This window comes from Sinocyclocheilus grahami, unplaced genomic scaffold (assembly GCF_001515645.1).
Source record: "Sinocyclocheilus grahami isolate Dianchi unplaced genomic scaffold, SAMN03320097.WGS_v1.1 scaffold602.1, whole genome shotgun sequence".
NCBI lineage: Eukaryota > Metazoa > Chordata > Actinopteri > Cypriniformes > Cyprinidae > Sinocyclocheilus > Sinocyclocheilus grahami.
Genome location: NW_015505781.1, coordinates 142,271 through 155,396, shown reverse-complemented (window position 1 = coordinate 155,396; position 13,126 = coordinate 142,271). Strand labels below are relative to the sequence as shown.

The window sequence follows — 13,126 nt, the reverse complement described above, 5'->3', positions numbered from 1 at the left end:
ACAAAATATGATAGTGCATTATAATCTACCATACTGTAATATATCATAGTAGATTTTTTTCTGCTTTCTAATAATATAACTTCACAGTGTGACCAAACTGTAACATATGATTGTCACCATATTGCTGTACAGGACAAATGTGGACAACCAGATACTTAAACCGGGTTTCACTAGCCGAGAAATTGTTATTCTGGAGAACGATGACCCTGGAGGAGTATTTGAGTTTTCACCAGTCTCTAAAGGACCTTGGTTTATCAATGTAAGACATACTTCATTTATTCATTCATTCAGATTACATTTTCTTTATTTTCTTATTTAAAATTATTTTTATTGAATTATTAATATTTTATAATCATTTTAAAATTAAACATCAAGATTTTAAGTTCTAATTTTATGAATATATGACTGTATACTTTGTAAATGGTCACCAGTATAATTAGTATAATATAGTCCCTATTTTCATTCATCAATAGTCAGTAGTCATACAGATTGACAAATTCATTAAATGTTAAATAGAATATTAAACTAATAGACTATTAAACAGACTGTAGTACACTGACCATTGACAAACACATGACAGTTATATTTTCAGAAAAATTATAACTTAAAATTTTAATTTATAAAATCTTAATGTTGAAAATACTAAAAAATACAGAATAAATATTATGAATATTTTTTTTATGTATGTGTAAACAAACACCAAAATGTAAAATGATTTTAAATGGAGTTTAGCATGTAACTCTCTTTTATGTTTTTCATTGCATTTACTTGAACATGTGACATGTTTGGATGATTTGTTGGCTATGCAGGAGGGGGAAACAGTTGAACTGAGGGTGATCAGAGAGCAGGGGCAGCTGTTAAACCAGCTCATAAGATATACAGTGATTCCTTCTGGAAATGCTCAGTTCTATGGGGCCACGGGGATCCTAGAGTTCCAGCCAGGGGAGAGAGAGGTGATGGTGGCGCTGGTAGCCAAGCCTGATGGGATACCAGAGGTAAGTACTCAGGACTAATGATTAAGGCTCACTAACATTTATTATAATAATAAATGTCCTCTAATTAAATGACCCTGTGTTACATGAAGGATGATCTACATAGTTCCTTACTTCCCTTAATGTTAGGATTGCTTTAACACTTTTGAAAAAATTCAAAATTTAAGTAAACCTGACTTCTAAAAGATTGTCTGATGTTTTGTCTTCAGCTAGATGAGACGTTCTCAGTGGTCCTTAGTAGCCACAGCACACCAGCTAGTCGCCTTGGGAACCGAAGGCAGGTCAGCATTACCGTGCGTAAGAGTGATGACCCATTTGGGGTCATTGAGTTCATTCAGCCTGGCTTAGACTTCACCATCAATGAAAGCAAAGCCATGGATACTCAGTCAGGTACGGAGATCTATAAGCTACAGCTCCTGGTCACTTAACTTTCTTTTCTTTTAGAATCTGTTTAAAATAACATCATTATGTATGATAGCATCCTACCCCATTGGGAGAAGCAGGGGTAGGTTTGGGAACGTGTCAGTCTTCTGGATTCTTGAGCCAACCTATTCGGGAGACATCAACCCAGTGCGGGGTGAGATCGTCTTTGCTGAAGGGGAGTATCTGAAGAACCTCACCCTATTTTCTATGCCAGATGAGGTAAGCTTTAGCAGTTCATAATATCATAAGTAGATACTTATGTTTAAAGGAGAAGCATGTCTGTAGTACAGATTCATTTTTTGTTTGATGCAGATCCCAGAGAAAACTGAAAATTTCACCATCACCCTTCTGAATACAACGGGGGGAGCAAGACTAGGAAGCATTCTCAGTGCAAGCTTAAGCATTCGTGAGAATGATGATCCAATATATTTTGCTGGTATGTTTGTCATTCAATACAATGTACTTATTAATTTGAAGACAAAAGGGGCTTTCGCACCAGAAGAACCTTTTCATAGTTCCTAGAACTATTGGTGGAAGTTCCCGCTTTTTGGCATGTTCGCATCGCAGGAACTAGGACTGTATTTAGTTCTAGGAACTCCGTTTGGGGGAACTAAATTAGCTCCTACTTCAGAGTAGGGTCTAAAACAGTTCTATAGGAGCTACCAGTGACGTAAGTGTACGCTGATTGGCCAAACGCATACGAAACACCAGCCACCCAGCAATTTTAAAAAGCCGTGTACAAATATTTACTCCACGAACATGGAAAACATTTGCAAATTTGTAAATGCCGCGAATAAAGACATCGCTGTTAGCCGCTTCAGAGTTCCTGCTGCCGGTGCGAATGCAACCAGGAAAATGGTCCGAGGGAGAAATTGGTTCTCTAGGAACCATCATGCTGGCTGTTCTTAGAACTACGCAAGTTCTTAAAACTACACAGTGCGAAAGCCCCTAAAAAGGATACAATGGTATGGAAGCCCATTTCTGCCACTGAATTAAAAATAAAAAAAGGTAATTGCGAATTTTTATCTCACATTTAATAAATCCACCTTAATAAATTTATCAGGATAAATTTTAATTCTTTTACTAGAGCCACTACTAGAGGGGACTGTATAATACCACATAGAAGAAGTACTTTTGGGCAATCAGTATTTTCTTATAGAGCAGTATATACTTGGAATACTATACCCATAGAATTAAGAAATATTACATTTCTTGCTTCTTTTTCTGAATCGGTAAATCGGATAATCAAATATGTCTTCATAATTTGAAGTAGTGTTTTTTTAATTTCATTTATTGTATTCTGGTTTTTGTAATATGTTTGTTTCTGCTTTGTGTATTTGTGGATTATGGTTCTTACCATCAACCTGCCAGGGACTGCAGATTAAAATTAGCCTGAATGACTAAATCTGGCACATTTACATAGTAGACTTGTTTACTCATGTTAATTAATGTGTATTGTCCCTTTAAAATAAAAACAAACAAACAAACAAACAAACAAACAAACATTTGCGATATAAACTTGCAATTGCGAGTTATAAAGTTAAAATTGTGAGATATAAACTCGCAATTCTGAGAATTCTGAGCAATTAAGTCAGAATTGCAAGATATAAACTTGCAGTTCTGACTTTTTTCATAAACTCGCAATTACGAGAAAGAAACTTTTTTTCCCCTCAGAATTGAACTTTATAACTCTCAATTGGGAGTTTATATCTCACAGTCAGAACTGCAAGAAAAAAAGACAGAATTGCGAGATATAAACTCGCAATTGTGAGAAAAGTCAGAATTATGAGCTGCAAATTCGCATTTGTGAAAAAAGTCAGAGTTGAGTTTTTATCCCACTTTATAACTAGCAATTGTGAGTTTATATCTCTGTAAACTCGCAATTACGAGAAAAAAGTCAGAATTTCGAGTTTATATCTCTGTAAACTCGCAATTACAAAAAAAAGTCTTAATTGTCAGATAAAAAGTCGCAATTACCTTTTAAAACTTTTTTATTCAATGGCAGAAACAGACTTCCATACAATGGAGCCTGTTTCTGCCTCTGAGTTAAAAAAAATGTGAGCAATAAAGTAATAAAGTTAGGGGTGTCCCCGACTAAGGATTTTCATAGTCAGATCGGAATTTTCGAATCTTGCCGATAGTCGACTGATAGTCGAATCATATGTTTGGGGGCGGGGCAAAATACATTACCAAGAGACAGTCATAATTACTGATGTTAACACACAGGGAAAATGTGCAACGGACGCCTCGCAGATACAAAAATAATGTTTTATGTTTTGATTAAAAGATAGCTAACATTAAACGTCAGCGACATTCACAACATTTTTTACAATAGTGCTCTCATTATAACATTATGTATATGACAGTAGTTTTTAATGTTCTGCATTTCTGTTTTGAGCTGCGTGTGCTGAAGATGACCACTAGAATGAAGCATTTGTTAGCAGGTTTTTAATCAGTGGGATTTAACTCATCATTTATCTCATATAGAATATGCTTAATTATTTATACAACATAACGTTAATATTATGACTTATAGGCTATCTGCACAAAATGCCCCGAATGCACATGAACATATCTGCATGGCTCTGAATGAACTCCTTTTGTGGACGCGTTTTTCACGCAACAACGTGCAGAAACACGGCAACTAAACTCTAAAAATGCACAGCGTTTTATTATAATAGTGTTCTCATTATAATGTTATGTATATGATAGTCCCAGTCATAGTTATTAATATTCTGCATTGTTGTTTGTACTGCTTGCGCTGCGTGCTGAAGAAATAATCACCGTAGTACTACAATGAAGCGCTTTACTGCAGCGCAACTCAACCAAATGGATCTTATACGAGATAAATAATATATACAGGATATATACAGTATATAATGAATTGTTTTGAAATCACTTGTACCCTACCTGATCGAAAAAATCGGAAAAACTCTGCCTGTATCAATTTGAGTCTTGTGAAAGATTTAAATCCCTGCCGCCAAGATGCTCCTCTGTCGGTCACGGATTATGGAAAGTGAAACTTAAATCTATAGGGGTGGTTGGATTTATTCACGCACGTTAAAATATTTATTCAAAACTTCTTTCTTTTCAGATTCTTATTTAGAGCATTATCTTAATAGGCTGTATATTAACTTATTGGTTAAAAACCGGTAGTTCTATGTGAAATCAGACATTTGAGCACCCCCATATAGCCAAAATGGCATGTTCATAACACCTCTGAGAATATTCGACTGTGAGATTGATAGTTCAATCAGGCTCCTCCTATCGAAGCATCGAATCTCGACTATTCGGGGTCACCCCTAAATAAAGTCATAGTGTGACATATAAATTCATATTGTGGGATATAAAGCAACAATTTTGAGAAGAAATGCTACAATTATGAGATAAAAAGTCATGTTAAAGCCACAATTGTGAGAAACTGTTCAAAAGATTGGGGACTGATATAGCTGCTCACTGTAGCAATATTAAAATAATTTTGAAATTTGTTCTTCATCTGTAATGTTTTCTAGAGCCTGTGGTTCAGAGGGTGCAAGAAGGGGGCGTGGCCAATTTCACCATTCTGCGAGCTGGGCCTGCTAACTTTATCACCACAGTGAAGTATCGTTTTGAGTATGGTGACACATCACCGGGAGACTTCACTCCACTGAGTAACGACTCAATGTTGGTCTTTGATTTTGGAGAGTGGATGAAGAACATATCGGTTGCGGTGGTAGATGACGACATACCAGAGACAGATGAACCATTCCACATAGTTCTCTTCAACACCACAGGTTTGTCACATCCTCAGCTTTCAATTAACCATATATTCAGTGCATTTTATGTTGCAAAGTTTTGGTCCCTTTCAACATGCATTGACTTTTGCTTTGTGCTGCATTATTTTTGGGTGACTTCTTTTGCCAGCCCTTCAAATCCCCAACTTTTAATTGTCTATGTTGCCCAATTAGCTTCATTAAATTCCCACTCCATGAGACAAATACTGCTCTTCAGCTCTGCTCTGTAGAGGCAATAAATCCACCCCATTAAACATTTGTTTTGATTCGCACAGAGCTCTGTTGATTGGCCTCGACTCTCAAAAGCCCTCTCTAATCCTTGTATTGTGGAACATGCACACATTCATGAAAAGGGCTGGGTGACTGTAGAAAGTTAATTACAGAACTGTCCTGCAGATCACAAAGAAAAAAACAACCTAGAGTTTTCTGTCTGGAGGCTTTACCACTTTCCCTGAGGGATTGTGTTCAGATACATGGGTGTTATTACGATGTGAAACTGAGCTTTTGAGAGCATAATATGATTGCCGTGGTTAGCTTGTACTAATTACAACAGTGTTTCATGTAGAATGATGTTTAGCATAACAGTTACAATGTGTGAATGTTAAACAAATGTGCTGCCACAGATTTGAAAGCACAAGCATTTGCTAATGAGAAATTTGAAAAGGATTCTGCACAAAATGTTTGTTTTCTTCATTATAAATCTTTCTGGATTTATGCATGATTGAAGTTTTATCATGATAATTAGTTTGTATGCTTATTTGTGCTAGATTGCAACATTTTTATGACATGTCTAATGTAATTCTGTAATGAAATATATATATATATATATATATATATATATAAGCTCGGTACCAATGAATATTCCAATAATCAATAATTGTTTGCAATTGTTTGCTGTATTGCTGTACACTACCTTTCAAAAGTAAATTTTTTTCAATAAACAAATACTTTCTATTCATCATAGAAAAAAAATGTGTCACAGCTTCCACAAAATATTAAGCAGCACAACTGTTTTCAACACGGATAGTAGTAAGAAATGTTTCTTGAGCAGCAAATCAGAATTATAGATTGATTTCTAAATGATCATGCGACTCTGAAGACGGGAGTAATGGCTGCTGAAAATTCAGCTTTGATATTACAGAAATAAATAGCATTTTAAAATAGAAAACATTTTAAATAGAAGTAACATTTCACTTTTATATATTGAAGTAATATATATATTTTGATTGTATTAAATTAATGCAGCCATAGTAAGCATAAGATACTTCTTTAAAAAAAAAATGTGAGAGACTATGAGAGTGATGCTGTACTTATGTGTTTGTAAATGGGTCTTGTCAGGTGATGCAGTGGTTTATGGTCGAGATGCTGCTACAGTGGTGATTGAGGCTAATGATGATGCTAATGGGATATTCTCTCTGGATTCAACTCAGAAACCAGTGGAGGAGGGAAGAACCAATAACTTTTAGTGAGACTCCAATTCTCTAATCTCTAATATACAGCTGACCCAGATGTAAATCTCATAGCACAGATTGATTTTGATTCAGATAAAACAACACTGTCTTTTAGCATTTGAAAAGAAGTATTTATGTTCTACTCTCCGTGAAATAATGTTTCCTTTTTTGTCTCCAGTGTTCTTCGAGACAGAGGACACTTTGGAAATGTCACAATATACTGGCAGCTGTTTTCTAACGACACCCCCCTTGAACCTCACCAAGAATTTCTGAACACATCTGGCTCTATAGTATTTCATACAGGGGAGAAGACAAAACCTATTGTTCTTGAAGCCATCTCAGACAAGCTCCCAGAGTTCAATGAGTTTTATGAGCTCAGACTTACGAACGTCTCAGGTGAAGTCAATATCAGCAGTCAATGTTTTAGTTGTATTGTTTATTATTTTAAAGGCCACATGAGAGTATTTTTTCTATATTTTTTGACACATGCACTACACAAATTGTTGTCCAATCAAATGCCCCAGAATGCCCCTCCCCATTATATCACCTGTAATCAACTAAATAGCCAACTGTTTTTCAATACATAACATATCTAAAACCTATCAGTTTTTTTTTTTTAATTGGGATGATCCCTTTAAAAAGCCCTGCACAATGTTCCTGTGAAGCATCACTTGTTCCATGAGGTCTTTAAGTTTTATAGTTATTTTATATGTGCAAATATATAACATCTACTACATATCAAATGTTGTCTTTAGGTGGCTATCCTGGTGAAGGAGGAAAGTTGGCAGAGAAAGACCTCAATGCATCTGTTCTCATTCCCTTCAATGACGACCCATTTGGAGTTTTCGCTATTGCCCCTGATAGTCTGGAGCGTGAGGTAGCCGAGGACATCTTGTCAGTCAACGATATGTTTGATGTCACATCCTTCACCATACTTCGTCAGCAAGGAACCTTTGGAGATGTGCGTGTGGCCTGGGAAATCCTGTCAGGAGCTTTCCCACATGGTCTCAAGCCCATGGAAGACCTGATATTGATGGCTTCCTTTCCTCAGGCTGTAGAGCTCCGACCACATGCCAGGAGACGCCATGCAGGCACCGATGCATTCTTCTTCTCTGGACTTCCAGGAGCTTATGGATCCATCAGTGCAGAAACCCATCTGCAGGTTCCACAGAACCTGGCTAACTTTACCCTGTCAGTCTGGCTGATGCCCAGGCCTAATACAGATGGATTTATTGTCTCTAAAGGCAATGGGAATGGAACTATCTATTATGGAGTTCAGGTCCAGACTAATGAATCCCACGTTGCTGTTATGCTTCATTACACAACCGTAGGATCTAACAGCACACAGGTGGCGCGAGCTACTGCAATTAAATTTGTAGAGGATAATACATGGGTTCATGTGGTCATCGCTGTGGAAGATGGAATTATTGAGTTTTATCTGGATGGGAGCCCAATCCCTGGGGGGATAAAGAGTCTAAAAGGAGAAGCTATTGTAAATGGTGAGTAAAGCTTGTATTTTTTTTAAACAATGTAAATGTGGACTGCTTTAAAAAAAAAAAGAAAAAAGAAAAAAGTAATTTGTCCCAAATAAATATTGATTATTATTATCAGCAGGTAGACAGTTCAAGGGGAAAAGTTCCAAAAAACCTAAGCCATATTTAGGGATTGAGATGTTTGACTTTGATTTTTATTCTATTTTTAGTGTATTTGAGTGTATATAAAATACATTTATAGTAATAATTTATATATTTTTATATATTTCATCATTTTAATTATATAAAAATAGCATGAATGTGTAAATTAATTAATTTTTAAAACGATCCTTCAGAAATCATTCTGATATCCTGATTTATTACCAGTGTTGAAACTGTCGTGCTGCTTAATATGAAAATGAATAAAACACACACATTCTATTTTGAATAAACACAGTTCTTTTTAACTTTTTATTTATCAAAGTATCCTGAAAAAAGTATCACAGGTCCCAAAAAACATTAAGCAGCACAACTGTTTCTGACACGATTATAAATCAGCATATTAGACTGATTTCTGAAAAATCATGTGACACCAAAGACTGGACCAATGATGCTGAGAATTCAGCTTTGCTTTACTGGAATAAACTATATTTTAAAGTATATCAAAATAGAAAGCTGTTATTTTAAATTGCAATAATATTTCACAAAATTAAATTTTTTTTCTGTATTGATGAGCATAGGAAACTTCTTTAAAAAACATTTAAAAAATCTTACTGATCCTAAAGTTTTGAATGGCAGTGTATTGACTCAAATAAATGAATAAATAGCTAATTTGCTTTTTATAAAATGTATATAAAGTAGATAATATACCTGTGTCTGAGTATATCCTACTGATGCCACCCTCATTTTTCGTCTTTATTAAAATCATTCTCATCATTTCACATTATTTGCATCAAAGGCTTTTTTGAATTTATTTTAGCACCCCACATTTTAGCCTTTTAACAACTGCACTACAAATTAGGAAACCACCACTGCTATAATTCTTCATTTGGAGTTCCGCTTAAAAACAAATTCCTCATGCTTGTGTTGGTCAAGCAATGAGATGTGGTTCCTCACCTATTCTTGTGGCCCATATCTAGTCTAGTGAGAGCCCTATGCCATTGTTTAGCTTTTCACAGGAAGATATGCTTGACTGAACATTGAGCCGCTGGACATTGTTAGCAGCACATAAAGGCAGCCGGCGTACTCGCTCTCTCTCTCTCACTGAAAACAATAGAGCCCCTACTAAGACATTGCGGACATCTTTTATACCATCTTCAGTGAAGTGAATGTACATATAAACTGTATGGATATCTGAGATTGTCTCTGATTGTTAGCGTTACTGGTGATTACGGCCTTTGTTAAATGTTCTTGTTTCGGCTCCATGAAGCGTATTTCCTCAATTTGTACAGTTGTGTGCCTTTGAATGTCTCTCTGGTGGTCAGGAGGTTACTGCTTTAAGCTAGTGTAACCAACGAGGATGCACTCTTCCAATTTCCTTATTCCAATTTCACCGCTGTCACATTTCTCTTTTTCTCCTCGTATGAGTTATCATGGCCCACTAGGAAGGCTATGTCTATGGTGATTGGAAGGGATATGATACATACACAGATATGTGCTGCATTATAGATTATGCACATTTATGATGCAGCTTGATTTATTTTGGTTCATAAATCCTTAGTGAGGTTTATTGCTCATTCTAACCCTTAAGTATTAAACTTTGGCAGATACCTCATCCTACACCAGTTATGTTAGAGACATAAGCGACCCCTCAAATTGCAGGTCTTATTAAGGTGTGCTTGTTTTCTAAATAATAGAGGAAAAGTGAGACTGACCTTTGACCAGTAAGCAGCCATCTAGTAAAATATTCTAGCATTGCATAGAAGCACCCTAAAACCTCTCAGAAGAACACCGTAGCTACCTCATATTAACAATGTGGCAACCACCTAAAAGCCTTTAGCATGATTCGCTACAGACACTATTTAGGGTCCTAATATAATGTGATGCAATAAACCCAAACATTTTTGAGATTTCAGGAGATATGCATTTCTTTTTATTGTATTACACATTGGTATAAGTAAGATTATTCTTTATTTTGCTAAAAAAAAAAATATATATATATATTGATTTTTTATTTATTTATTCATCACATGTCTTATTGAGGAGAGGTGTGCTATTACTTTAAAGGGGTCCTATTATGCTTTTTCACTTTTTCAACTTTAGTTAGTCTGTAATGTTGCTGTTTGAGCATAAAAAAGATCTGCAAAGTTACAAAGCTCAAAGTCCACTTCAAAATGAGATATTTTATTTAACAGAAATCACTTTTCAAAAACTACAACGAACGACTCGTTTGGACTACAACGCATATTTTCCGGGATTTGTGATATCACAAATATCGACGAATGGGACGAGACCTGGTTGAGCTGCACTAGAGAAGGCAACGAGTGTTATCACTATGTCGGAGACACGTTACACTCAAAAAACTTTTTTTGAGTGTAGCTTTCCCAAGGCAGACGAACTTAGAGTGGTTACAATCATCCGGGTTTAAATCGCACTCAAATTGATTTGATATTGACGCAATATTTACACTGAAGCTTGCAGGCAGCTATGGTAAGGGGCATGACATTTCCCAAGCAGGTGCCGAGTGCTGCCAATCACAACACACACTGGCCCAGCTAACCAATCACAGCACATTTCGTATTTCAGAAGGCGGGCCTTCATTTGATACAGTAACTGTTCGAGTCCTTCATGCCAGACTGGGGAGAGAGGTATTGTAATAATGTAAAATATGTGAAAAATAATGTGTTTTTCGAACAACCTAGTATGAGAGCATGTTTTAGTACACCCCCAACACAAAATCAAGACTTTGTAAAAGAGCATAATAGGCCCCCTTTAAGGAAAAGGAAGATTAAAAAAATCCTTTAGACTTACATTGAAAGACAAGCCTGAGCTATATTTAGGGACTAAGCTTTTTTGACATTGACCAGTAAACGGTCACCTAGAAAACCACTCAGAACACCCTAGCTTTGCTTAGAAACACTGTAAAAATGAAACGCCTGAGCTACCACACATTAACCTACTGTACAATGCTTTAGCATCGTATTCCATGTCAAACACCTCTCACGTTATCTTCAGAAATCCATTCATCTGATGCATACTCAGGTAACATTCTATCACAAGATCTTCTGTAGTTTAAACAAGCAGCCATTGGGGTTGCAAGCCCAGATGTTTACCCAAAAGCCACACCATCCATCCTAATGCCTTGCTTTGAATTCTTCCATACAGATGCTGCACCTATTAGGATCGGTTCCAACCCAGATGGTGAACAGCGCTTCTCTGGTCTTCTACAAGACCTCCGGCTGTACTCCAGCTGGCTCAACCACTCCGAGATTCATGAGCTCCACAACCAACCAGCCAAGAATGACCTTCACAATGTGTCAGGGTACCTGACATACAGGCAGGAGGAGAAACTGAAGTCGTTTTTAGTCGAAGTACGGGACGATCAAGAAGAGGAGGGTGAGGAGGTTTTCTACCTACAACTGGTGGCTGTTCAAGGTGGAGCCCGTCTGCCAATGCCCAGACCTACTGCCATCCTCAGGGTCATGAAGAGTGATAATGCCAATGGACTTTTTGGCTTTACTGGTTTTTGTATACCAGATGTAGGTGCAAAAAAATCTTTCATATAATTATATGATGCTTTTGAGTTTTTTATTTTATTTTAAAACCAAAGATAAAGCAATGCCACTGTTTGGCATAAACACATAACTTCTGTGCAAATGCAAAAACTCTAAGACTCATAACAAGAACTAATTCTGACTATGCAAAACATAGATGTCCAGGGGTGACATCCAGTGAGAAATCTGTAATGTTGCCTTACAGATAGCCTTCTGACCAGCACAATTAAGGTCTAATGAGTTAACATCTAACCGTATTATTTGATTAAGTACCCAAGTTGCTTCTTTGTCAGTGTTTGGTTAACCTTCCCTCCGAAAGCATGTAACGTGACCCCTAGTTGTGAGACCATGTCTTCATGTATATTTAATATGTCTTCACGCCTGGATGGATGGAGCGTGCATTTTTCTCTTCAAGGAGATTGGATGCATGGCATCTCCAATGACTTGTTCGATTAACAAGACAGATGGTCAGTGAATTCCTTTAGAGGAGGACCTCTCAACTACTGACAGAAAAGACACAGTAGCACGTGCTTTCTCTTATGCTCTAAGCAAATAGAAACAAGACTAAGCAGAAAAAGGAAAGCGGACATTTATTAACTAATTGCCTTTCTATTTAACCAGTTACATGCAATGTAAAGACTGTAAACTGTGTTTAATGACCATGTATCTCAAAATTGGCAAAAATGCATCTGTTTCTTAGTTTGAGTTTATAACATTTCAACCTAACTTCTAAAACTCTGAATGGTTTAAAATAATTTTGTCCTGAAATTCTTTTTTAATTGTTGCTATTGTTGGTTTACAATGACCTTTATCCTTTCTTTATCAGATATCTGAGGAAGGCTCAATGATCTCCTGTGTAGTGGAGCGCACACGTGGCGCTCTGGATCATGTCTATGTAAACTACACCGTCACTCAGCTTGATTCACCCGCAGACTCGTCAAATGCCTCTGACTTTGCCAATGCTACAGGCTCCATCCATTTCCTGCCAGGCCAGCGCTCTGAGGTAACAGGATCGACCTGTCAAGCAGTTATTATTAATGACCACAGGACCACCAATTAAGGGGGAACTTTATAATATTGCCATTAATGTGTAATGGCTGGACAACTGCAATTACATGCCATTGCATTACATCTGTTCACACGATGACTGTATATGTTTAAATACAGAAATAACATTTAAATTACGATCAAAACATATAAACCACAAGTAACAATGTTTTAAAACAATAATGAGATATAATCAGAGTTAGAAAATTAAAACAAACTTGTTTTAAATAACAAAAAAGTTTGCATTGATGAATG

At 36.5% G+C, this 13,126-nt stretch overlaps 1 protein-coding gene across 1 annotated transcript in view; it reads left to right on the top strand.

Moving 5' to 3' along the window:
* adgrv1 (adhesion G protein-coupled receptor V1) overlaps positions 1-13,126 on the top strand; it is a 134,206-nt gene that overhangs the window by 16,770 nt on the left and 104,310 nt on the right. The window contains exons 11-21 of the mRNA XM_016240844.1: positions 133-259; positions 810-995; positions 1,202-1,382; positions 1,471-1,634; positions 1,728-1,851; positions 4,928-5,188; positions 6,527-6,653; positions 6,818-7,035; positions 7,395-8,138; positions 11,436-11,809; positions 12,651-12,827. Coding sequence (XP_016096330.1) covers positions 133-259; positions 810-995; positions 1,202-1,382; positions 1,471-1,634; positions 1,728-1,851; positions 4,928-5,188; positions 6,527-6,653; positions 6,818-7,035; positions 7,395-8,138; positions 11,436-11,809; positions 12,651-12,827 — 2,683 coding nt within the window. The remainder of the gene's footprint in view (positions 1-132; positions 260-809; positions 996-1,201; positions 1,383-1,470; positions 1,635-1,727; positions 1,852-4,927; positions 5,189-6,526; positions 6,654-6,817; positions 7,036-7,394; positions 8,139-11,435; positions 11,810-12,650; positions 12,828-13,126) is intronic.